The sequence below is a fragment of the Chinchilla lanigera genome, unplaced genomic scaffold (assembly GCF_000276665.1).
Source record: "Chinchilla lanigera isolate Chin_1 unplaced genomic scaffold, ChiLan1.0 scaffold00054, whole genome shotgun sequence".
NCBI classification, from domain to species: Eukaryota; Metazoa; Chordata; class Mammalia; order Rodentia; family Chinchillidae; genus Chinchilla; species Chinchilla lanigera.
Window position 1 is genome coordinate 13,989,786 of NW_004955455.1, and position 26,530 is coordinate 14,016,315.

Consider the following 26,530-nt stretch of genomic DNA (forward strand, 5'->3'; position numbering starts at 1 on the left):
TTGCGCGCTTCTTTTGTGCCCGACGCCGTGCCGAGTGTTTACACGGAGCCGAAGATGCGGGCACCCGGCGGGCGCAGCATCCCCGGGTGGCGGGTTGTGGGCAGCACAGATTTCGGCGTCCCGCCCCGCGTCCGATCTGGCCCTGCAGCCTCCCCGTGCGATGATGACCTTGGCGGGGAGGTGGCCGCTTCCCTTTTTGAAGCCTCGTTCCGACTTTGAACGCCGCTGACCATGACTCCTACCTTTTTCACGTTGTCGGGAAATGAGGTGATGCAGGAGAAACACGCACACGGGGCCCGGCTTTTAGCAGACGGGCCATCGATGTGAATTGTCATTGTCACCGTTATTATTGTTGTTGCTCCCACTGTCCTCGTTTTGGAGATGAGGGAATGGAGACACAGCCTTCGTGTCGGCAGCCAAGGTCACATCTTTTGAGCGCGTTCATTGCCCGGTGGAGGTTTGAACCAGCTCCATGGCCGGGGCCCCTCTCCCACCAGACCATAATGCCGGCTCTGTTTCCCCAGGCCGCCTTTGAGTCTCTGTTAAGCTAAGCGGGTGTTTCTCTCCTTGTAGGTGGCCCTCCCTTATGAAACACTACAGCCCCACCGACTACGTCAATTGGTTGGAGGAGTATAAAGTTCGGCAAAAAGCTGGGTTAGAAGCCCGGAAGATTGTAGCCTCGTTCTCAAAGAGGTTCTTTTCAGAGCACGTAAGGATTTGTTGATGTGGCTAGAAACGCTCGCCCGCTGGTGGTGTGTGTGCCTGGGTCTATAGGCATTAGCTCATCCAGCTCTTGTTGATATCTTGCCTTTTGAATTGCTCTCACAATCCCTTACTCACTTCATGGCTGCAAGTCATTGTGTCCCTTCCCTCCCATCCCACAACACGAAGCCATTTGTCCCTGCCAGCTTTACTTTTCTAAAGCCAGAGAGAGGATGCGGGTGGAGGGAGTAGGGAGGGACCGCAGTACAATGTAGGGGGAATCCAGACCCGCTTTATTTCTCTGCAGCTAGGTTAAATGTGTTTTTTGCAATTTCCCCATGATTTGGGGAATCATCAGTGATTGAACACTATAAATTTCTCCCAGTTGTTTTCCCAGAAGGGTTAATGAAATTAATGCAATTCTTCTCTCTGGCTTTGCAGGTCTACCCAGTAGTGAACTCCATTATTTGTTAAGGTAACAGAGGATTAAAAGCTACCTATAAATCAGAATTATTGCTTCCTCAAATCAAATCGTCTTGCATTCATTAGCCCTGAGAAGTTGTTTTTGTGTTTTTTTTTTTTAACTTTCTGAAGTGCATGTTTTTTTGGTCCCCCACCCAGGAATGTCTTGTGTAAATTTCTGTATCCGTTCCAGATTCTTAACTTTTTGGAACTTCAGAAAATAATCCACTCAGATCTTAACTGATCCAAGTAGTAGATTTTTATTTCTTACTGGGGGGTCTACAAACAGAGCTGATTTTTTTTTTTTTTTTTTTACTATTCTGGTTTCCTGAAGATTAGTTACTGAAGATTACTTCTGATTTTCTAATTTTAACTACTCAGTGGAGTTTATACATGTGAAATGTTTTGAAGATATTTCAGTTTTGAAAGAGAAAATTTGAACTTTGGACAAGTTTGAACTTATTCCCCTGTGGGGAATAAAAATCAGCATTCCCTGAGTAGAATTCATTTCTGTAAATGTTTCTTAATGTTAGAATGAATGTAATTTGTATGCTATTTTGGAGAAGGTATGCCCTGGTTAATTCACAGTCGCAGATAGTGAATAATCCAGGTTTAAATGTGTTTGCACGTGCAGGTATTTTTGGCAGGAGGACTGTTTGATGCAGTTGGTCATGGGCTACTAGTTTGCAACCTCTACTTCTAGTTCAACTGGTTTTGTGTGCATTTTTAACAGTCTGTGCCTTTGTCTATTAATGGTGGAATGTTGTGCCCCTCACCCCCAGCTCCCTCTTTCCCTGTACCACTACTTAATTAGAAGTATGTCAGGGACTTTGAACACAGCAGGAACGTATTTAAGATCGATCAGTGGGTGGATGATTGCTTTGGCACAAGACCTGTGTGTCCCTGCGTTCTTGGAATGCACTCAGGTTGACCTGAGACATTTTGGCTACTTTCAAAAAGAAAAGTAAGTGGAGGAGAAGCCATAGCATTTAAAGCCAAGAGTCTTAAAGCTCATTGTGCTATCACCTCTACTCCCACAGGAGAAAACATACCCAGCAGGTTAAAGGAGTGACTACCACACCAGGCTCAGGCCCTCTTCTCCAAGTGGTGTATGATGTAAATAAACTGTGTGAAATAGCGGGAAGGAATTAGATTTTGCAGTTCTAGTCCTTGTCTGAGAGCTGTTTTTCTTCACAGTAGAACACTGAATTAGCAGTTTAAGAAATTCCAGTGCATGAAAATGTAATTAATTTGAAGTAATAAGATGATCTTAAATAATTGTTACTTTCCATTGTTACTTTCTACCCACCCCTGGCAGATAGTGTGAGACAGTGCAGAATAGGTGTTACCACCTTCCCTGGACTCAGATTTGTGTGTGAGTGACAGCTATGTCATACTCGTAATTGAAGCCTTCCTTTGTTAATCTTCTTCATAGGTTCCCTGTAATGGCTTCAGTGACATTGAAAACCTTGAGGGACCAGAGATATTTTTTGAGGATGAACTGGTATGCATCCTAAACATGGAAGGAAGGTAAGCGGTAGCTTTCAAAGGGAATTTATTTTTTTAACGGTAATAAGCCCAGAACAAGTTGCAGTAGTCTGGTTGTGACTGAACCCTGTTTGTGAATGTGTTTCTAAATATTTCATGTCTTGCCATAGATCATTTAAAAAGCTCTGTGTATATGAGGTTAGTACACCAAGAGAACTGTTACCTAGTCCGCTGTGTTTATCTGTGGGTTTGGCATCCATGGAGTCACCCAATCTTAGATCAAAAATGTTTGGAAAAAACCTATATCTTGAACAGGCATTCCTTTCCTGTCATTGTTCCCTCAATGCTGTAACAATTACTTACATAGCATTTACACTGAAGCGGGTACAGTAAGTAATCCAGAGATGATTTAAAGTATACAGGAGATGTGTATAGGTCATATGCAGATATTGTCGTGTTTTACTTACGGCACTTGAGCATCTGTGGATTTTGGCCGTGGGAGGAGGTAGAACTAATCCCTTCAAGGATACCGAGGGCTAACTGCATTGAGAAATCCTGTAAAAATCCTTTGGGAAGAAAAGGAATTAATGTCTAGCCACGCTGCAGCTCGAGTACTATGCTGGGGGCACTTGAATCTGTTAGGAAACCTTTCAGTATTAGAAATTTTCCTTCCTTTATAAGTACCTCTCCATCTACCACTACCAAATATACCTGTCACGAATTGTGTCCTTTTTAAAAAAAAATGTTTCAGACATGTCTTAATGGATTGTTTATTTGTTTACAATTCTTGAATTGTGGCGAGGAATAATCTTATCTTGGTCTTAAACACTGTGGTATGTGGCCAAAGTTTTCTTTTATCTCCCAGATAATAGACCGTGTTGCTAAACTGCTTTCCTGTTTCAGAGTCCGTCCAGGCTTGGTAGCGCTTACCTGTAATCCCAGCACTTTGGGAGGCAATGGCAGAAGGATGAGCGTTTGAGCCCAGCCTGAGCAATTTAGCGACTTAGTAAGACCTTGTCTCAGAGGAAAAAAATTTTTTAAAGGGCTGGGAATGTAGCTCAGTGTGAAGGGCCTGGGTTCAATCACCAGTACTGAAAGAGCGAGCGGAAGAGAGGAAGAAATGTGTTATCTCTCCCTTGTTTAGATTTTTGTGTGTGGGGGTGGGTAGTGCTGGGAATTTTTGAAAACTTTTTGAAACAGGGTCTCATTAAGTTGCCCAGGCTGAGCTCAAACTTGTGATCCTCCTGCCTCAATGTTTTATGCCTTATATTTTCTTTTTTTTTTAATGCATTATATTTTCTGCTGTGAAAGTTAATTTTCAGTTAACCTGAAAGATGACTTGGCTTCCAGCCTGATTTGCCTGTGGTAAAGATTTTCTGCTCTAAAAGTTTGGACAACTTCACTAGTGATGAAAGATAAGAGTGCTAGTTTAGCATCTTCCTTAAGAGAAATCATTTTGAAATATCTCACAAATGAAGCATAAAATGTGTTTGTTGCTTTGAAGAGGATTTGAGAGAGGTAAATCTTGCTTAGCGGAACAACTGTGGGAGAGGTAAAATGTGTCACTATTCTAGGCCTTGGATGAGTTCAGATGTAGGGGTCACTTTCCTGTTTCTATTTTGGTTTATCTATAAATGAATTAGGTATGATCTAATAGTATTGCGCAGCCTTAAAAATAAAAACTGACTTGTACTTTTTACAGATGTACATATATACTTTGAAATACATGGATGCGATGTCATCGGTATCTTATTGGTCATTTAATGTACACTTGCTTTTTCTTATTTATGCTGTGTCCCCTTCCTCTCCACCGCTTCCTTTCACACTGGCCTTCCCTGCCCCCACCCTGAACCTTCTGATGATATCCCATGTGGTGTTCTTCTGCAGTGATAAACAGTAATATCTGTGGGAAAGGGAAAAGCAGGGTCAGTGGGTATTTTTCTCTTTTTTTTTTTTCTCACTCAGCATTACTTTAGGGGAATTCCTCATCAACTGGTAAAAGATCAAATTCAGAGCTGGAGATGTAGCTAAGTGGTGGAGCACTTGCCTGAAATATGTGAGGCCCTTTTTCAATCTCTAATACCAGAAGAAAAATGGTGTTTGTTAATGGCATCCACCACAATTTACTTAACTGTTCTGTGTAGATGGGCAACTACTTTCTCTTCCGTTTTGTGTCCTGGTGAAGATTAATGTCTCTACCGGTTGTATTTCTAAGCCATAAATTCTTGGGAATGAATTTCCTAGATCAGACTATAGACTATTGTTGAAAAACATAAAGTAAGAAATATCATTTCCTTGAATGCAAAGTCTTTATAACAAAACTGTTAGTACTCTCCAAATTAATATGGGCCATTCTGGTACAGAATCCAAACAGAGCTTTGAGAGAGGGGAAGTTTCTAGTTGGATAATGTTGTCATAAAATATGTACAGAAGAATAAAGTTCACAAGAAAGGTCAGGGAAAAAAACTTTAGTCATAATGGGAAACGTTATGAGATACTAGAACATATTCTAAAGCAACTTATAATCAAAACAATACAATGTTTAAATAAAGATGAAATGTGACTATAAATAGTAATGGACAATCCGAAATATGGCCTAAAAGAAAAGATAGTATATTTAAACTGATGGAGAAAGGTGGATTGTTTACTAAATGGTACAGCATGTAACTGAATATCCATCTAGAAGAAAGTAAAACCTATATCATATAAAAAAGTAAATTTCAAAAGATTAAACAACTGACATCTTTTTAAAGTTCACTTAGAAAATCCCTCAAGGAAATAGAAGACATTTAAGGAGACCTCCATAAACCATTATGACTAGTAATGCGGAAGCAAACCAAGAACAATACCATGATTTTGTGCCTAAAAGAATTAACTTTTGCATGACCAAAGAAAGCATAAACAAAGTCAGTACAGCTCTAGGTATTTCCAAAAAGATATTGAAAACTGTACAGAGGGGAGGAGAAAAAGTGACAGAAGAGCAAGTCCAAATGGCTGATAATCATGTAATAAAACCTTTTAATTTACTACTCAAAGAAATACTAAATAAAATAACTGAATTGTTACCTTTTTAATTATCGTACTGGCACAAAGGCCAAAAATGTGTAGCTAGTAAAGACAGGTATTGTTATATTCTTTTTAAAAATCAGTATCATGGATATGTTACCTGCTGGCCCAGCACATGTATTTTGAGCCTGAAATAGAGTTTTTTTTTAAATGAAAGGGAATAGTCTACAGTTTAAAATATTTTGGAATGCCAGTTTTCATGTAGGGCCTTGCTTGTATTCACCCCTGGCAACTGCTTTTTGTTTGGTTATGGAAAGCATAGGAAGGGTGAGGGATAGTTTCCATAAGTGCTAAAGCACCAGTCCCTGGACATCTGGATAGCTTGTATTGATGGTGTTCTATGTAGTCTTTAAAAAAAGACCTGCAAGAGTCGGGGATATAGCTCAGCGGCACAGCACCTGCCTGGCAAACACAAGGTCCTGAGTTCAATTCCTGGTACAAAAAAAAAAAAAAGACCTGCAATAAAGATTTGAAACAACATATTTAAGTATATGTATATGCTTTACCTGAGGAAACTGACCCAGAATAACCAATATTGAAATATAGTAGAATGACTGGATTTTAAAGACAGGAAAGTCCTTTGGGCATCCAAGTTTTAAAAAAACTAAAAGTCATTTATAAGGAAAAGCAAATCAGAATATATCATCAGACTTTTCAGCAGGAATACTTTATGCCAAAGAAAAAAAGATACTCAAAGATTCAAAGAAAATGTCAGCCAAGAATTTTTATATCCAGCCAAACTGACTTCCAAATATAAAGGCTACAGACAAACATCTTAAGCTTGGAAGAACTTAGAGACTTTTGGGCCCTTCCCGACAAACCTGATAGAAAAGGAGCTTCAAATTCTCAAAAAAGCCCAGGGTGCACTGACGTAGAACTGATGGTAATTGCTGGGCGTGATGGCGCATTCCTGTAATTCCAGCACTTGGGAGGCTGAGGCAGGAGGATCTTTGAGAGTTCGAGACTACCCTGGGCTACAAAGTGAGCTCAAGGCCAGCCTGAACTGCATGGTGAGGCCCTGTCTCGAAAAAACAAAAAAAAAGAACTGATGGTAATCATTAAGTATACATTTATAGTATCTGAAAAATTAAATCTAAATAAGGACTATAGGGAAAAAAGCGTTACATGTATAATGGACATAAGCCCTGACAGTGTAGATTCAGTGCAGCTGTTTAAAAACAAATGCCTAGGCAGTGACAGTGGGAAAAAACATACGCAATATTTTCTATTTTCACTCACAAAACTAATGAAAATATTGTAATTCAGAAATTGGTGTGTATGTATGAGAGAGATGTGCAGTAAAGCAAGTAAAGACAGGTATGGTGGTGCACGCCTGTAATTCCAGCATATGGGAGGCTTGAACTACATAGTTAAAGGCTAGCCTGGAAAACATACTCTGTCTCAAAAAACAAAAATAAAATAAGTAAATAATTGTGCAGTGTTCTGTCAAATCTGGTATCCTAAAGAAGCAAAATTCTGTAATAAAGTATAGATGGAAGAAGGTTACAGTTACATACTCCTGAATTAGAAGTGCCAGTATGAACTCATACTTGAATATATGTAGATCTGTGTGTATTCTATATTTGAGAATATAGATATACGTAAATCTGTGTGTACATACAGACCCTAGACTTGTTCTGTTCGCTGAAAAAGGTCTAGAAGTAACTAACACAATAGAGTGGTCTTCCCTGGTACCCAGATTATGATCTTTAGATACCCTTCCCCACAATAAGAAGCCAAGGTTATATCCAGTTATATCCCATTTCTTCATGGATGGCTGCTCATTTTTAGAGAAACGGCTGATTTTAGGTCCAGTGTGGGAAATGGAAAAGATGGGCCTGGAACTTACTGGAAGCAGGACAGCTGACAGTACCTCAGTTCAGAGTATTCAGGGCCAACAGTGACAGGGCTTCCACTGGCCAAAGCTGAGACCGTGCAAGCATCAGGATAGGTAACAGTTGGACTGTGCTGAAGCGTATCAGATTATGTTTAGCTCCGTGGGGTCTTAATAATGAAGAACAACAACTTGTAATTCATCACCTTTGGAAAATAGTAATAAAAAAAAAAATCATTGGGGCTGGGGATTTAGCTCAGTGGCAAAAGCGCCTGCCTGGCAAGCGCAAGGTCGTGAGTTCGGTTCCCGGTACCGGAGAAAAACAAACAAACAAACAAGAAAAAAAAATCATTATTTTGAAAAATTGTGACTGAGGTATGATGTGAGCATCCTATCTTTACTATGTAATATACCTTTGATGAGGGAAAATGAGTTTTTTTTTTTCTTTAATGGAGCTATTTCAGCTAAAAAGAAGACATGATCTAGTTAGAATGTCACCACTTTGTAACTTATGAGGAACTAACATACCTGGCCATTGAGGAGCAGCGGCAGCTGACATCACAGAAGAGGCAGCAGGCCTTACTGCCTCCTGGCCAAAGACTGTGCCACCTCTCGGGAAGGTGTCCTGCCAGGTAGTCTGGACCAGATCTCAGCCAGCCTTTACTTTCCAGCATGTTCACGTGGGTGTGGCCGGCTCATTCCAGACGAGGGAGGCCACAAGTCAAGCAACCCAGCTTCTGCCACACGCATCCTGCATGGAGGCAGAGGTGGAGGGCTCCTGCAGATGAAGAGAGTTCATAGCCCTTGAAATGGCCTGGAACGTTCCTTCGTGCACACGTGGCAGGCAGTCATGGTTGTAGAGAAAAGCAGGGCACAGTGACCATGGAGGCGGGAATCTGTTGTTGGGTGTGAGCTACGGGGAAGGTCGTGGGTGTCAGCAGAGTTCTGTTTCTTGGCCCGAATGATAGATGCAAGTTAAATCATTAAATCACTGGTTTGTTTACTGGGTTTTCTCGAGTGGTACATTTTACTACTCAGAGGTCAAAGAGCAGGTGACAGCTCTCCTTTGACCTCCCTGAAAATTGGCGAGTTCTTTATTTCTTTAGGAAGTCAGCCAGATTAGCTAATCACCCTCTGCCCCAAGTTTTTATAATTCCTGTGTATATTTGGGAAGTCTGGTAAAGCCTTCCATCCCCTGTTGTTCAGCTTCTGCTCCTCTAGATACTGTTCTAGGTCTGGGTATATAGCACACCTCCAGAAGCCCTGCCTTCATGGAGCTTGTGCCGTGGTGGAGGGGAGGTGATACAAAATAAGATACATACATTCCATTAGAAGATGGAAAATGCTGTAGAGAAATATCAGGGAAGATGGCAAAGGAGAGGTGGTAATGGATTCAAATAGGAATAGGGAGCCAGGTGTGGTGGCACGTGCCTATAATCTAGACATTATGGGAGGCTGAGGCAGGAGGATCACTGCCAGTTTGAGTGAGCCCTACTGCGCTATTTAGTGAGACTGTCTCAAAAAAGGGGCTGAGGCTGTACCTCAGTGTGAAGGCCCTGTGTACCATCCCCAGTACCAAGGGGGAGGGGCTTCTGAATCAAAAACCTGGGGGAGGTAAGAGAGAGACTGCAGATGGCCAGGGAAGGAATATTCCAGGCAGAAGGGAGAAGAGTGTGCTAAGGTGGTAAGGGGACAGCGAGGAGTCAGTGCAGCGAGATGGTTGGACTGAGGCACAAAATGGGAATGAGGTCAGAGGTAATGGGGTGAGGACTGAAGGTATTCTCTTTTCTTCTTCTTCAGTACTGGGGACTGAACCTAGAGCTTTTGCATTGAACTATATCTCCAACTCAATTTTTAGTTTGTATTTTGAGACAGGGTCTCACTAACTTGCCCTGGTTGGGCTTGAATTTGTAATCCTCCTGTCTCAGCCTCCCGTAGTGCTAGGATTATAGGTGTGATCCACCAGGCCTGGTGTGAGAGCACCTTCTAGATTCTCTTTAGGAATTAGTTGGGCTTTTCTGTTGAGCAAGGTGGAAACCCACTGGAGGGTTTAGGGGAGAGGATTATGGCAATGCGACTGATGGTTTTTCCTGGTGCACCCCAGCTGCTGTGTTTAAGATAGGACTGGGAGGGCAACGTTGGAGCAGGAAGCCAATTCGGATGCTGTTGTACCACAGGCAAAGGTGGCAGCGGTTTAGCCGAATGAGAAGTATTTGCGTTGTCGGTCTGTGTTGTGGATAGAGCTGATAGCTTTATAAAGGAAACAACTTGGAGGCTTTGGGTGGGAGAGTTTTGCCCTCCCTGGAATGATGGAGCTGGCAGTGTGTGATGAAGGTGACTCGGCTGGGGAGAAAGTTTTGCTTTTCGGGTGCTCTGTAACTATCTGAGAGGGAAGCAGGGCGGTGTCGGGGTATGCAGCTCTCAGGAAAACTGTTGGGAAAACGAAGAAAGAGTGGCCAGTGTGGCTAAGACTGAAAGTGCAAGAGCTGGTGAGCTGGCTGCAGCCATGAGTGTAGAAGGAAAAAGCCCCAGAACTGCCCCCGCGGATTTCAGCACAGTGAGCTTAGTGTTACGTTACAGATACAGAGCCCTAAACTGTGCTATCTGCCTCTCTGATAATAAGGACTAGAAGACCGTGAACCAATTTTATTTTTCATGTTAAAATGGATACATGGTACGATTCATGTGAAGTAAAAATCAGAGTAATGGAAGGTTCTAAATTGTTAATCCTTGCTGACTTCTTTGTTGGTTTTTTGTTTTTGTTTTCCAGAAAAGCTTTGACCTGGAAATACTATGCAAAAAAAATTCTTTACTACCTACGGCAACAGAAAATCCTAAATAATCTTAAGGCTTTTCTTCAGCAGCCTGATGATTATGAATCCTATCTGGAAGGTGGGTCTCCCCCATACCTGTGAACACTGATGGTCTTTTGGGTTGTCGTTACACGGTCTTCAAGAGCAGGGCTCAGAACTGCTGCGATCGCGCTCGTGGAGGTTGGGCTTTGTGGTCGGACCTAGGGAATAGGTGTGACCCACTGAAGTTGGGAGCAAGATTTTGTGAGCTCTTAGCTGTCAGCTAGAGACACAGTGCCTTCAAATAAAGACGCGTTGTTCGGAGGAGAGCAGTGTGGTAGTGAGATGAGTCCCTTGTTGTCCTAAGCTTTAAAGAATTGTTTGCAAAGCAGAAATAAACACATCTGGTTTTATCTCTGTAACCTCGAGCGCATCCTCAGCCTCTCCGTGGAGCCTAATGAAGACAGAATGTTCTTGTGCCTCAGTTCAGGGCCTGCTGGTCCGAGCATGATGAGCAGCGAGGAGGAAGGAGCCGGAGAGGCGGGCACAGCATGACTTAGTGTCCCTGCAAAGTTGGGCAGGAACACAATGTGACTTCAGTTGTTTTATCTGTTTTAATTCCTAGACTGTTACACAAACACTCCCGTAAATTGTGGTTATGAAATACACGTTCCCTTTCCTTCCCTGCCCCAGTGACTTACCCAATCTTGCTGATTTTTTTCCTCTTTCCAGCCTTCTTATCATCATGGCTGTCACTGCCTCACCCAGTAACAGCTTTCTGAGGGATTCTTGCTTTCCTGAGCGCCTCTCCCTGCGGCCTGCAACCCACCTTTTCACTAGCCTGTGTGGGCTGTGCAGTGTGGGCCCTTGCCTTTCAAACTCTGCTTGCTTTTTGTTTTGGTCTCAGGAATCAAACTCGGGACCTCATACTTACGCCACTGACCTGAATCCCTGGCCCATTGGCTTGCTTTTCAGTGTGCTCCGCAGCCCAGTCCTTCCCAGCTCCAAACTTGCGCTGTTACTGTCCAGCCATTGTCCCGACTGGCACCCAACTCGGCTTCATGGTACTCCTCTTCCCCCTAATTCCTTCTTGCAGATCCTACTTTCCCTCCAAGTTCAGCACTCATCCCACTTCCATCAGGTTTTAGCTGACTAGTTGCAAAGTTTCCTGTCTTCACAACTACTGCAGTAGCATTTAGCAGTAACTGTGTCTCATCCTTTTTGCACCAAATGGACATTTTGCTTCTTTAACTAGTCATTAAGTTTCTTACAAACCAGGTCCTGGAGTTAAGATTGCTGTGTGCCGCTCAATGCCTAGTCTAGATGCTTGACAATTACACGAAATTATCATCCAAATAGAAGTGAAGAATCTGTATTAGTTGATTAAAATAAAATGCCCTTGGTACTTGGAATCTTCTCATGTACATACTGGAGTTGGGAGTCATCCTGTTTTCTGTTTATGTCACAGTTACAACAATATTAGCGGAGTGTGATGGCGCATGCCTGTAAACCCAGTACTCGGGAGGCTGAGGCAGGAGGATTACTGCAAGTTCAAGGCCAGTCTGGGTTCCATAGTGAGTTCAAGACCAGCCTAAACTACATACTGAGACCTTGTCTCAAAAAGCCAAAAAAAAATAAAGAATATTGCAAGTTTTATTTTCTGTAGATTATATTTGAAAACAAATACTTTCATTTTTCAAATATAAAGTTATATTACAGTTTTCACGTAATTCCTCCAAATCAGTGATGTAGGCCCTGGAAGCCACTGAAGGATTTTACAGGGTTGAGTAGATGGATGTTGGTTGCAGGGTTTTGGTGCTTGGTGACTGATTAGAATAATGTCAGTGCCATTGAAGAAGCAAGGAACCATAGCTTTAGGATGGGATAGACTGCAGAGCAGGTCAGCATGAGCTCTAGGCCACATACAGGAAACTGGAGAGCCAGACCCTGGTCGGCAGCAACACAGAGGTCTGGGGTCTAGGCCTCTCGACACCCATTCCGATACTTTCAGCTCTTGGTACAGGAGTCCAGGTCCTGAGCTGGTCTGAGAGCTCTTGAATTTAAGATAAATCGAATGTTTGCCGAGTAAAAATGTCCTATAACCAAATGGTGATGCACTTCTTCCTCCCTCCAGGTTAGAAGACTACCTGAGGCTGTGCAGGGTAGTAACTTTTAAGAGACAGTATTTCTGGTGTGCTCTGTATAGCTTTCTAGCTGCAGGTTCCCTGAGTATAACCGTGTGTCTAATTTGAAGGTAGAGTTATTGCCAAAGTCCATTTACTATTCACCCTTGAAAAATATCTGTTGATAATATCCAGTCTTTCAGGATAGCTTTTCACTATTTCTTAAACAAAAAAACTATCTAATATCATGAGTTTTCAGAGTTGTTGGATTTTGAATCTATAATAAAGAGGGAGAGAGTACCTTGAAAGGCTTTCCTTTGTGGCATTTATTTCTCTTTGTAATAGAATATGGCAGTACACCACCAATCATGGGTATTGTTTTTGTTTTTTTGTTGCTTTGTTTTGTTTGTCCAGGACCTCTGAGAGAAGTTTGGTTATTTTAAAAAAGGAGGAAGGGGTAGGGATATAGCTCAGCAGCACAAGGGCCTGCGTGGCAAGCGCAAGGTCCTGAGTTCTGTTCCCAGTACAAAAAAAAAAAAAGGAAGGAGCATAAGAACCTGTGTTGTAAAAATGTCTGTTTTTCCTCCTCAGTGTAGTAGGAGGGCCTGAGACTCAAGGGAGGAAGCTTATCTGCTGGGATGGTGTGAAAAGCTGTGGCCAGGGGGTCACTGGCCGACAAGCTAGTAAGAGTAGGGTAGAAAGGAGAATTTATTTTATGATTCTTGTTCATCTGCAGGAGCCGTCTATATCGATCAGTACTGCAACCCTCTCTCTGACATCAGCCTCAAAGACATCCAGGCCCAGATTGACAGCATTGTGGAGCTTGTTTGCAAAACCCTCCGGGGCATAAACAGTCGCCACCCCAGCTTGGCCTTCAAGGCAGGTGTGGAATTGCTTGCTATATTTGCAAAAGAAAACTAGAACTAGAGGAGTTGGTTTATTGGGAATTCAGCAAAACAGACCTATTATCTGACAAAAATTGATAAGTGGCACATAAAACACCTCAAATACATATTCTTCTGGTCTGTAGATTGATACCACTTGGTTATTAACACATTGCTAATCTTTGCATGTTATGGGGTGGCTGGGGGGTACCAGGTCAGAACCTCGTCTGTGCTTGTGTTCCAGAGTAAATCTCTGTTTCAGGTGAATCCTCCATGATAATGGAAATAGAACTCCAGAGCCAGGTGCTGGATGCCATGAACTATGTTCTTTATGACCAACTGAAGTTCAAGGGGAATCGGATGGATTACTACAATGCTCTAAATTTATATATGCACCAGGTAAATATGGATGATAGTAGTTTAAAAACAAAAGTTGGCCCTCCATAACAGTATATAGTACTGTCTCCACATATTTAGCTGGATCAGAACTATTTGGAAAAAAATAGTAATTGTGTTTGTATTGAACATGTATAGACTTCCTTTGTCATTACCTAAACAACAACTATTTACATAGCCTTCATACTGTATGGTATTAGGTATTATAAGTAACCTAGAGATGATTTACGGCATATGGCTTCATATATCTATTCTGTTGCTCTCTGCTGCTTTCGTTTTTACCATCTTACACATGGAATGCCATACTTCTCCTGCAACGGGCCAGACAACCAGTTCCCTCAGTTTTGGGCCATGCAGTCTGACTAGCTCTTTAGTGCTGTCCTTTTAATGGAGGAGACAGCACAGAAGGAGATGAGCCTGGCTGTGTTCTAACATAAGTTTGTACACAAGCATTGTAATTGGAATTTCGTGTTATTTTTGTATGTCACAAAATAGTATTCTTTGGGTTGTGTTTCAAACATTAAAAAAGATTTAAAAACTCTTCCTTTGTCAACTGTACAGAAAGTGTGAGTGGACTAGATTTGTCCCTTCCTGTGAATAAAAAAATATCCATCTGGTTAAGCCTCAGAAACTAGCATCAGGCCCGATGGAGGATAGGTGCCTAACAAGACTATTCGTTGAGCACATGAGCATGTATGATTCCTCTCTGAACCCAAAGCATTTTTTGTCCTTAAGGTTTTGATCCGCAGAACAGGAATCCCCATCAGTATGTCACTGCTGTATTTGACGATTGCTCGGCAGCTGGGAGTTCCGCTGGAGCCCGTCAACTTCCCGAGTCACTTTTTGCTGAGGTGGTGCCAAGGCGCAGAAGGGTAAGCCATCTCTGACACCTGGTCATTGGAGCGAGGAGTCAGCCCCACTGTGTGGACAGGAATCCCGGTGTCCACGTTACATTAGGTGTAACCAGACAGATTAAAACAGGACCGAGGTGGCAAGGAGCTGTTTTATGTCACTGTTCCAGTTATGCTATTGTATTGTAGCCACACAAGGTACTAACAGCAGGGGTGAGTGACTGAAGGTTACTCTGGATCCTTCTGTAACTTTTGCACCTGCATCTGAATCTACAGTTATCTCAGTTTAATTTGAAAAAATAAGATTTCAAGGTCAGTGACTCTCAAGTTTCCTTTGTTCCAAAGTAAATCAGATCAAAGCGTCATCAAAGGAGGTGCTTGCTTCCTGTTCTTTCCCGAGGTCTCCCTTTCCTCCCACGAGTGAGATGGCCACAGAGAGCTGCACGGAGCAGATAGGCAACTCCCCGTTACGCAGTGTTGATAGCTTGGTGTGAACTTCAGTGGTCTAGCTAATGAATTCTGTTGTGTTCTCTTTTGAATGTAGCATCTTAGCAGATAAAGAGCTTCTTTTCAGTTACAGTCTAGTTTTTCTGGGGAAAAAAAAAAATTAAATACACAGAATAGAAATATTTTCTCATTAAATATGCTATTTAGCCAAAAAGAAAAGGAAAAAGTTCATATCCTATTGTTTGACACTGCTTCCTACAGATGAACTGTGATACCCTTAGAAGAACTGAGGAACAGTGTAATAGAAAGTACCTGAGCTTAGAAGTCAGACTGGGTTCCAACTTTGGTTTCCTGTGACCCTGAGTTTGTTCCTCTGTAAGTGGGTTTAATGTTTTCCGTAAAGTGGTTTGGAGGATTAAAAGTCACCCGTTGCTTCACCCACAGAGTAGAGCTTTGATGTTAGGGAGGGAAAGAAGTACAGTTGGTCTCGGTTGTGTCTTCCTCCTGGTTTAGAAGTAAAACATTGTAGGGGTAGTTGAAGCCCGCTGGCAGTTCTTATCCCATTCTCTCTTCTTCTCCCCAGAAGTAACCAGTTGGTTTGAAAGTGGTTTTTCAGTGCAGATTTATCACGTGTATTTGTTTTCTTAAATAACTGTACAGGCTTTCCTTGTTTTCCAAAGATGTATTTCTAAAAATGTACTGATCTCTTTAATTTTTAGATAGTGAGTACTTACTTTCCATTATTTTTAATGAGAAAAATTAATTTCTTCTTCCCCAGGTAATTCAACCAATCTCCCGTGTTTTTAAAGTATCCTTAAATGCGTATGTGATAGTCTACCAAAAATTTCTGCATAATATAAAGCATTTATAGCAGTGGTTACCACATATTTACCATAGTAGCTTATTACAGGGTGAGACTGTGTGGTGACAGTATATTTTCTTTCTTGGACTACAGAAAGATCAATTGAGCCTGGGAGTTAGAGACCAACCTGGGCATCATAGTGGGACTCTGTCTTTAAAAAGTACTTCCTGAGCTATAGCGCTTCCTGTCCTTTCTCTAATTCCTTTCCACTCCTACCATTGGTCTCTTCTGTCTTGTCTGACATGAAGACCAGATCGTCTCCATTGCTGTAACTTTATAATTAGTCCTGCTACTTGGTAGGATGAGACCCCATGAGGCCTTTAAACTTGCCTTGGCTCTTCTTAGCTTTTGCACTTCTGTACAACTTAAGAATCTGTTTGTCAGGTTCCTTAAAAATCCTACAAGGATGTTGACTGATGCACAGGTTTCTGGATTAAAAAGGGAAATGTGACAGTTTTCTCTGTCAAATCTTTGGTCTCTGTGACTGGTCCTCTCGTTCTATGCAGGTCCTCATAGTGTGCTTGAAAAGATTTACATCAAGCTAGTGTCTTGTTTCTTCTTAGATACCGTGTATTTTTGGTAGTATTATAAAAGGTAATTTTTAATATCACTTTCCTAAGTATTAATGATACACAGGAATGTGGCTGGTATTTTAAAATAGGCTTGATATTCAATAGCTTTGCTGAATAAATTGTTAGCATGAACAGTTGTCAGCTCTTGGCTTGTCAGTGTCGATAATCACAGTGCCCGTGGATAGTGACAGGTTAGTTTTTCCTAGCCTTACATATTGGTTTATTTTTTTTGTCCTGACTCTGTCAGCTAGCTCCTTTTGTACAAAGTTGAAACAGTGATAGCAGGCACCTCTGCCTTGGCTGTGACTTTCAGAGGAATGCTTTCCAAATTTTGCCATCAAGTGTCGTGTTTGAGTTAGCAAAGCTATCCTCCACGTTCCTAATCTGCTAAGAGTTTTAAGTGTAGATTCAGGTATTTAATTTTTTTCAAAATTCCTTTTCTGTCTACTCAGGTGATCAGATAATTTTTCTCTTATAGCCTTGTATATGCGCAGAAATAGTTTTTGTTTTTATTTCTTGATGCTGGAGATTGAATCTGCTAAGCATATGTTCTACCACTGAGCTACACCCCAGCCCCAGAAATAGATTTTTTAATGTTCAATTCTCCTGTCATTCTTGGAGTTCATCTAATTTAATTATATGCTTTAAACATGCATTGTTGCATTTGATTCGCTCATTTCATCCTGGATTTTTTGCATTTCTACTCAGAAATGATTTTGGCCAATACATTTTTGTACGCTTGTCCTTAGGAAGGTCTAGCTTCATAAAGAGTTGAAGAGTTCCTTATTTTTAGATATTTAATGTCTTTACCGGGCATGGTGGTGCACACCTGTAATCCCAGCACTCAGGAGGCTGAGGCAGGAGGATCGTTGCGAGTTCAAGACCAACCTGGGCTACAAAGTGAGCTCACAGCTGGTCTGAACTGCACAAGTGAGACCCTGTCTCAAAAAGACAAAATCAAAAAGATATTTAATGGCTTTGCTTAAAGGAGACTGTAAACATGACTTGGGGAAGAAATCCAACTAGACTTCCTACCAGCCAAAGAGAAAAATCTGTGATTTATAGGGCCATAAGATCAAGGTGAAACAGCTGCTAAAAAGAAACAGCAACCTATGAGATAGAGAGCCACCTAACCCCTCCATGAGCCCTCAAGAGAGCACGCACATGGCAGCACAGTGAGAATTTGTGTCCTGTGACCACCGTCTACCACCTTGCTGAAACTCAGCAATTACAAAGACATATCTGCTCCCTGCCTAGGGTAGTAGGCACCAGCTGGCGCTGGTGTGCAAGGGCGAGGTTCACAGAAGCCGTACAACCAAATCCAGCAACACAGTGCTCTTAGGCCAGGATGGACAGCAAGGAGGGCTGAGTCCTTGTGGGGTGACTTGCCGTGACTATCCTAAGATCCTCAGGGTCCCAGGGTCCACATGGTGAGCTACTGCTGATTTTAGGAACTCACAGACTGCCTCAGCCCTGTATCTTCTTCCAACTGAATTTTGTTTGATGCCTGGCCGTGAGTTTGAGGATTGTTCTTCCTTTGTTAGATGACATACATTGGTGCAGTACCATGGTCCTCAACACAGCTGAGCTTGTGTAAAAACTCAAGATTTCGGGGCTGGGGATTTAGCTCAGCGGCAAAAGCACCTGCCTGGCAAGCGCAAGGTCATGAGTTCGGTTCCCGGTACCGGAGAAAAACCAAAAAAAAAACAAACAAACAAAAAAAAAAGATTTCAACTGGACAAGGCTTTAATATTGTCAGTAGAAATGTATTGTTTTAACCTTCAGCCTCTGATTTGAGCTACTCATTATAGGAACTTAAAATATTGAATTAATTGTTCAGCTCTCTTCTGGTATTTGGCTCTTCGGATAGGGCAACTCTGGACATCTTTGACTACATCTACATCGATGCTTTTGGGAAAGGCAAGCAGCTGACCGTGAAAGAGTGTGAGTACTTAATTGGCCAGCACGTGACTGCAGCGCTGTACGGGGTGGTCAATGTGAAGAAGGTGTTGCAGCGGATGGTGGGAAACCTCCTCAGCCTGGGGAAGCGGTAAGCTCTTTACATTGTTCTGCAGAGCACGTGCCTTATTCAGAATTTTATTCAGGACCTCACCTGTGATATAGCACAGCATTGTGTGGGCTGTCTGTAGTTCCACCCACCGCAGGAAAGGGCCAGTTCCTGCGGCCAAGCTATACACGGTCAAGATGCGCTAAGTGACTTCTTTGAGATCTTGGCAGTGGACAAGTTCTCTTTGTAACACTGGAAGCATTCTTCTGTAACAAGAGCGTCTTAGATGGACAAAGATTATTTTCAGAGGCAGGATGGCCTTGTGGCCAAGTGCTTTGCAAACTCTTTCTGTCATTTAGATAAGAAAACAGGTTTGAAACTTTCTTCTGAGTTCAAGGAAGTTTGTTCTGGGAAAATAGAAAGCTGTAGACAATATGTTGATAGTTTTCTGTCTGATAACCAGGTTCTATTTTTTTTTAAATAGACTTTATTCTTTAGTGCACTTTTAGGTTGGTAGCAGATTGAGCAGAATCAGAGTTCCCAGTACCTCCCGTTCCTCCCACCCTAGCCGCCACCATCTCCACTGTCAACAGCTCTCACCACAGTAGACACTTGTTACAAGTGATGACCATACATTGACCCATCATTGTCACCCCCAGGTGCATGGCTTACATGAGCGGTCACTGTTGTGCTGTGTCCTCTGTGGGTTTGGACATATGCAGAGTGCCCTGCATCTACCATTACCATTTCAGTGTCCCTGAAAGTCCTCTGTGCTCTGTCTACTCAGAATTTAGTTGTAATTATTGCAGTGGGTTTTTGTTTTGTTTTGTTTTTGTCTTTTTGAGACAGGGTCTCACTGTGCAGTTCAAGCTGGCCTTGAGCTCACTTTGTAGCCCAGGCTGGTCTCGAACTTGCAACGATCCTCCTGCCTCAACCTCCCAAGTGCTGGGATTACAGGCGTGCACCAGCATGCCCGGCTAGTGTTTTTGAGGTGATGTCTTGCTTACTTTTCTCTCATTGCTGGGACAAAATACCTGACACCCAGAATTAAGGAAGAAAAGGTTTATTTACAGTTCATGGAGCAATCCATATTCAGCTGGCTCCAAGACGTGGCACAGGGCATCAGTTCACGAGGCGCAAAAACAGCCAGAGCAAAAGAGAGGAGTGGCAGCAAGCAGCCTCTTTCTCTCCCTTACATATGCAAACTACCCGCCCCAAGGCAGGTGTAGCTCTCACACCCATAATCCCAGCACTGAATCATGGAGCAATCATAAACTCTAGAAGCCCGCCCCCACGACTGCATGAGGCTTTGGGGGGACATGCAGACATGAACCGTAACAGGTAACTGCTTAAGGAAGATGCTTAAAATTTTTGTTTTTGTGTAGGATTTATATTTACTGTGTATTTTGTTAAGAGAATTACAACTCTTTTCTGAACAGAGGGGGAAATGTCAGAATCAGAAAATGTTTGGGATTTGTGTCTGTTACTTTTGAAACCTACACTTGGAAAAGGTGGGAACTTGGCAGAAAAGAAAACAAGATGTGGCAAAAGATGATTTTCCCCACTAGGGAAGGCATCGACCAGTCGTACCAGCTCCTGAGAGACTCGTTGGATCTGTATCTGGCAATGTACCCGGACCAGGTGCAGCTGTTGCTCCTCCAAGCCAGACTCTACTTCCACCTGGGAATCTGGCCAGAGAAGGTAATTATTTTATTTTGATGCTTTTCACTTAACTTAGAGAGGAGAGTCTTAGACTGAAGGGCCGTTGTTTTGAATTATCCCATACTGATCCAGGGAATGAGCACAAATTTATTCAAAGTCTCCTAATCTTGCCCCACCAGTTACATTTTTTCCTGCCCCCTCATACCCTAAGAGACATTGGTTCCCCTGTGAGGAATTGCCCATTCTCTTCGTGGTTAGTCCCCCGGCACCTAGAATCACAAAACCAATGTCCTGCCACTCATCGACTGGGATCCGAGTCACCCTCACTCAGTAAGGGAAACAAAACTAAATGTTAGCAACTAAATGGCCAGAAATAAATACCCCTCCGGGGTGCAGAAAAAGCAGATACTAGATATGTTCAGGTCTTGCTACTGCCCTAGGCAGGGAGCAGATATGTCTTTGTAATTGCTGAGTTTCATTACCATTCCACTTAAATGTTCTGGTGTTACGCAGGCCCACTTTGGCCCACAGCAGGCCCTGTGAGAGGAGGATACAGTGCTGAAGCAGAACTGGCCTTTGGCAGACTGCGTGGGTTTGGTGTTTGACAGTGCAGGAGGCAATGGCCCAGGCCCATCCCACCCTTGCTGTTCCCTGGAGATAACGTTAATAATCAGTTTGTCTAGAGCAGCGTGCTGGGGAAATCAGATTCTGAGCTCTCACTGGGATATTGTCGTAAATTCTCTGAGTTACTACAAAGGGGTAAAATCTTCCTTGAAAAAATAAATATTGTAAATGCCTCTAGATTGCTTAGATTTACAGTGTGTGATGAGTTCATGGCCTGAAGATCTAAAGTGGGTCGAAGAAAGGCCACATGACGGGAAGCCCTGGGCTTCTGTCTTAGGTGCTGTCCACGGCCCAGGCGTCGAAGGGAGGTGGTAGAAGAGTTAGTGGGGAAACTGGCTCTTGCAGCTTTTCTCCACGCAGCCCAGTTGTCCGTCATTAGTCTTTAGTGTTTTTTATTTTACTTCTGATTGCTGGATATACTTAGCTAATTCCTGTCACTTTTTACTTCAGCTTTGTTAAGGGGTTTCGTGATCATTTGTGAAGTGTAGAGTGAAGATTCTTTGGGTGCACGTTCCGTAATTGAATGACAGGTCAGCCTGAGAAGTGGTGCTGTGATAGCCCCTTTTCTGAGGGACGGATCTGTGGATGCCCTGGTGTCTTTCCCTTCAGCCTCTGGCTCATTGCAGTACTCACACTGCACACTGCTGCTTGGGAACTGCCTCCCTGTCCTTTAGGGTGATCGCACTCACCTTGCTGCCAAGCAAGCACCGCTGAACCAGGTCCAGAGCTGCTGCACACAAAATGTTTTTCCTCTGGGCTTCGTGCTGGGGTGGAGCACGAGACTGCGCTCATCCGGAGAGAGCAGAGAACAGCGGCTTGTTCCGGGTGCTCCTGAGACTCCCTCCCCACAGTGACCAGGGGGTCCACAAGAGAAGTGACCCCCAAGAGGGGAACAGGAAGCTGGAGCTCCCAGTGAGGAGGAATCTAAGAGCTACCCAGTCACTAGAGCAGGATTCTCACCAAGGAGGGCTTTAAACTAGGCCTCAAGAGATGAGGAACAGTTTTTCCAAGCAGCAGAGTAGGGTACTGGGGTACAGGAGTAGCTTGTGTGCCACCTACAGAGGTCAGCTAGGCAAGGGGCAGATGTGATTGTGGACGTACAAACGTGTCTGCAAGGTTTTGGTAATGTGAGATGAGTTTGTGCGATGCTTTGGCCTGATAAGGTGAAAGGGAAACAGTCCTGAGCTGGGAAGACCAGAAAGTTGCTCGTTTTCTATTGCATTAAATCGGGAAGAGCTCAGAAGCATTGGCCCCGTGGTCGCTGCTGCAGTAATCCAGGATTAGTGTGACTGTGATGAAAATTGAGAGTGCCAGATGGTCATGTTTAAAAAGCCACTAAGGTTTATCAGACACCTTCCGTCCGTCTTCTCAGCAACCCTATGGGATCGATGCTGCTTTCATTTTTGCCATTTTACAAGTAATGAGATGGGCACGGAGGAGTTGGGTAACTTGCTGGGATCTCCCGTGCACACACGGATGTGCCAAGAACTGGGCCTTGGCAGGTGCCGATCTCCCCACTACCCCCCATCCCCTAGGAACGCTGCAGCCAAGGCCCAGAGCTGCTGCCAGAGCTGTGTCTGACGTTGACCCATAGGTATCCTTTCCCTCCTCGGCACTGCAGTGGAAAAGATGCCACTCTGATTTTCCAAGACAAATCCCCACCCCATTTTGGACAAAAACAAAGAGCACTGCTGGTGTTTGCCTACCTTTGCCTGCGATCACCACCTCCTCTCCTGGTCCCCATCCAGCCTTACACCCTGTCCCCTGCCACCACACCCTCCCCAGAGCACAAGACCCACTCCCGCCCTCCCCCATGGCTCTGTCCTGGCCAAAGAAGCCAGTACCTTTTCCACTTAAATAGTTCTCCTGTTGCTTAAATCCAAGAGATGGAGCTTTTTTCCTTATCTTTCTCTATCGCTGCAGCTACTCTGCCCCCACTGTCCCCTGTGCTCTGTGTCTTCTGCTTCCCAGGCTCTTGCTAGCTCCTTGTCCTCAGTCTTCCCGAGGATCTACACTGGGGTAGTCTCTAGCTTTCTTGTACTGTGCACCTTTGCACAGCATCACTTCCCTGATGCCTCCGGTGTCCTGATGGCTCCCAGTTTTGGGCTCCAGAGCAATGTACCTAGACGCCTCCCACATACGCATGCCTGGTCCAGCTGTGCCCCTGGTCTGGAGGTGGGAGTTGGCCCACTGGATTCTGTCTTTTTGTAGATTCATGTACAGGCTCCTGCTTTGTCTCCTTGCCTCTGCTCTGAGATCTTACGAGTCATTTTAATAAAACGTCATTTATGTCCCTTCACTGCCTAAGCCCCTCTGAGTGGCTCCCCTGCTGCATCTGGGATGAGACTGCATGCTGCAGTATAGTTCACAGGTTCTCAGAGCCCTGGCCCTGCCCGCCCGACCTGCCCTGGCACTGGTCCTGTGCTTGCTCCCCTGTACCAGCCGTGGCCCCTGCCCCCTCCACCTGTCTGTGCTGCCATCCTCTGCGTGTGCTGTGTTCCTGCCTGGGCAGATGCCTTGCTGACTCCTCAGCTCTGTCTGCAGCTCACTTCCGTGAGCGTCAGCGGGACTCCAGCCTCCTGGGGTCTACTGTAGCCCCCATAAGGTCAGCTGCTCCTTCCAGGTCTGAGCTGGCCCAGCCCGGAGCTCATCCCGAGTCCATGGTGTCCCTGTCTAGCCTCCTTCCCTGCTGGCCCTCATTCTCTGGATGGGCCCACCCCGCTCCTCACTCTGGCCATTCTCTGCATGCTCAGCTCGCTTCTTGGCACGCAGCAGGCTCTTCGTTTTCTTACATGAATAATTAAGCAATGACAAAACTTCATTGGACAGAAATAAAGACAGCTTCAGGAGGATATCCAGAAATAGGGGACAGTTTGCACCACACTGAGGGTGGGTGGGAACAGCCTGTTTTGGGCTGGGAGAAGGTGTGGCGTTAGGGTGTGTTACATTTTCTCTGACCAGGGGCTCTCAGCATCTGGGAGCTCCTAGTTGCCAGAGGCCCCAAAGCACAGGATCCTACACAGGTGTCGAGAAATGCAAGAGCCCGACAGAGCCTCGGGAAACCTGGGATCCAAGCCGGCGGGTCAGTCATGCCAGCCAGTTGTGAGGACGCTTTCCTGAAGCCACCGCACACTTGCTGTCTGGCTGCACTAGCTGGATGTTGTAGCTCAGGCAACCTAGATAGTCCACAGATACTCTCCAGCCCTTTCCAGGAAGTTTGCCAAACCCTGGGTTAGAGGAAGAGGAGCATTGTAAGGAAATGCATGAGGGGCGTCAGGGCGCCCACCCCAAAATCTTGCCCTAAAAGTTGTAAAACACTTGGGGTACAGACCTAGAGCATTTGGTGGGGGACAGTGTAGTGCCCGTCAGCACTGTCTTCTGTAAACAGACCAAGCCCCAAAGCACAGCTCCGGCTCTGCCGTCCCCTTTCCCCTCCCGCCCACGTCCAGAGGAAGAGGGTGGCCCTCCCTGAGTCTTGTTTCCTTCTCTCATAGTCTGAGTTCAGGCTTTCCGTGGTGCGTGCAAGATTCCAGATTGTACCAGGCTGCAGTGCAGATCTGTGTGGTGAGGAGGAGCTGCTGGGCCAGTGGGGGCCGCTGTGTACAGAGGAGCAGCGATGTCGTAGGGCTGCATGGGACACACAGGACAGCCTTGTGTCAGCACAGCAACAAGCCTGTTGAGCAGCGGGGTGTGTTCAGCCACAAAGAAGAAATGTGACCGGTGTCTTTACAGTAACAGTGCCCTCCTGCAGGTGGGCAGTGGGTAGGGATCGGCTCTCCATCAGTTCTTGTTGGAGCTGGGTTTTGTGTACTCGCATTACACCGTTCTGTCCATTTTTACAGATTTAAACTCTGTAATACGTACTTAAAATGCTCCTGCTCTTGTGCCATATGATGGTGGCTGAGACCTTAGGTTGACAGTGAAACCCAGGGCCTCAGCCTCACTCGGTGTCTTCATAATCCTGTGACCTCACTAGGCCAGATTCCTCTTCTGAAAGTCAGCAGTCACTACTTGGCCCAGTGCCCAGTGGAAAGTAAAATACTGAAATTCATTACTGGGAAATGTTGAGATCACACAGCCTCTCTCAATGTGGAAGACAGGATTGGGTTTTAGGATAATAATACCTTACATTGCATAAAACTGATTTTCACAACACTTCTACGGGTCATTTGTATTAGGGTGTAGGTAAGGCAGTGCTTAATCATCATTTGAGAAATGAAAAAGTAATTCAAAAGTAAAAACAGCTAGTTTGACAGATTTAGGGCTAGAATCCAGGTTGCCTTTCCACCACGCAGGCTATAATTTAGGACTCAGTAAATCAGGACAGACTTGTGAGAAACCTTGTGCTACATGCTACAAACATCCCAGGTGCTAAGTAATCCTGGGATGTGTTTCTGAAACTACTTGAATGTTGTTTTCCTGGAGCCACACTGTGTGCAGTGGAGAGACTGCCACAGCAGAGTCACACAGTCCTGCCCCTGCCCCGCCTGCTGCTGCTTTAGGCTCTGCATAGGCGTGGTTTCTCTTTGCCCGTGTGAGTGCCCAGTTCATTCTGAGTGAGGGTAATGGGTGTGACTGGCAGGAGTCCAGAACCCTGATAGTCACACTGCCCACCTTGAGGGTAACCCCGTAAACTAAGGAAATTGTTCCTTTGGTGCCTTTTGGTAACACCCACCACTGAGGCAACTGTGTCAAAATGCCTTTGCCTTGATAAGAGCAGTGTGGGATTTTTCCCCACCCAGTGCATAAGTAACCTGCAGAAGTAGTCTCCTTCCCACCGTTCCCCCGTTCTCACCCTGACCAAGCACTGTAGATCCTTGTAGTCGTCCTGGTCCAGGCGTGCCCTTGTCAGATTACGTAGGTAGGCCTAAATCCTGTGCTGCAAAATAGAAAAGGCCTAGCTGAAAATATTATCTCCTAGTCTTTCTGTCTTGTCTTGAAGGTGCTTGACATCCTCCAGCACATCCAAACCCTCGACCCCGGGCAGCACGGGGCGGTGGGCTATCTGGTGCAGCACACGCTCGAGCACATCGAGCGCAAAAAGGAGGAGGTAGGCGTGGAGGTTAAGCTGCGCTCTGATGAGAAGCACAGGGATGTCTGCTACTCCATCGGGCTCATAATGAAGCATAAGAGGTGAGTGCCGGGTGCCCTGTTGCCCTGCGCAGGCGCATCCACTCAGGGCTGCGGCGATTCGGCCAGAGGAGGGTCTGACGAGAGCAGCCATGTGCCCACGGGTAACTTGTTCGCCATGCCCCCCACGGGAGCAACAGCAACAGGACGCTGACCTGGATCTTCACACGCCTTTTGTTTTTAAACAGTGGCTTGCTTTCCTGAGCGGTCTTCTAGTGTGTTTAGTGTCCTCTAGATGTTTGACGGTCTCAGTGAGGAAGATGGAAGCAGCTCTGTGAGCAGAGTTTTTTTCTCTTATTGCTTTAGTAACACTCTTCTTTAACTTGCATCTCCTTCAAGTCTGAGTCCCGGGTAGGATGTGCATGTGGTCCATTTACCAGGCAGAAGTAACACTCCACAGAAGCAGTACCACTTTTATCCCACCGGCAGTCGAGGGGCTGTGGACCCCTGTGCTCACCACCAGGCGCTACTGTTGGACCTTTTGCATGTTCTGAGGTGGTACACGGCAATGGCCTTTCGTTGTGGTTTTCATTTACACTTCCCCAAGCACTGTGCAGGCTGAGGTTCTTTTCATCTATTGCTGGCCAGCCGAGTCTCTAGAAGAGCTGCTTCAAGTGTTTTGCTCAC

General features: G+C 44.6%; 1 protein-coding gene across 2 annotated transcripts in view; it reads left to right on the top strand.

Annotated features, from left to right (window-relative positions):
- Fbxo21 (F-box protein 21) overlaps positions 1-26,530 on the top strand; it is a 39,161-nt gene that overhangs the window by 637 nt on the left and 11,994 nt on the right. The window contains exons 2-10 of one of the 2 annotated variants that reach the window (XM_005396545.2): positions 574-709; positions 2,600-2,694; positions 10,323-10,444; positions 13,204-13,350; positions 13,614-13,750; positions 14,483-14,619; positions 18,350-18,529; positions 20,056-20,188; positions 25,695-25,906. In XM_005396545.2, coding sequence (XP_005396602.1) covers positions 574-709; positions 2,600-2,694; positions 10,323-10,444; positions 13,204-13,350; positions 13,614-13,750; positions 14,483-14,619; positions 18,350-18,529; positions 20,056-20,188; positions 25,695-25,906 — 1,299 coding nt within the window. The remainder of the gene's footprint in view (positions 1-573; positions 710-2,599; positions 2,695-10,322; positions 10,445-13,203; positions 13,351-13,613; positions 13,751-14,482; positions 14,620-18,349; positions 18,530-20,055; positions 20,189-25,694; positions 25,907-26,530) is intronic. The other variant, XM_005396546.2, reaches the window with a different exon arrangement.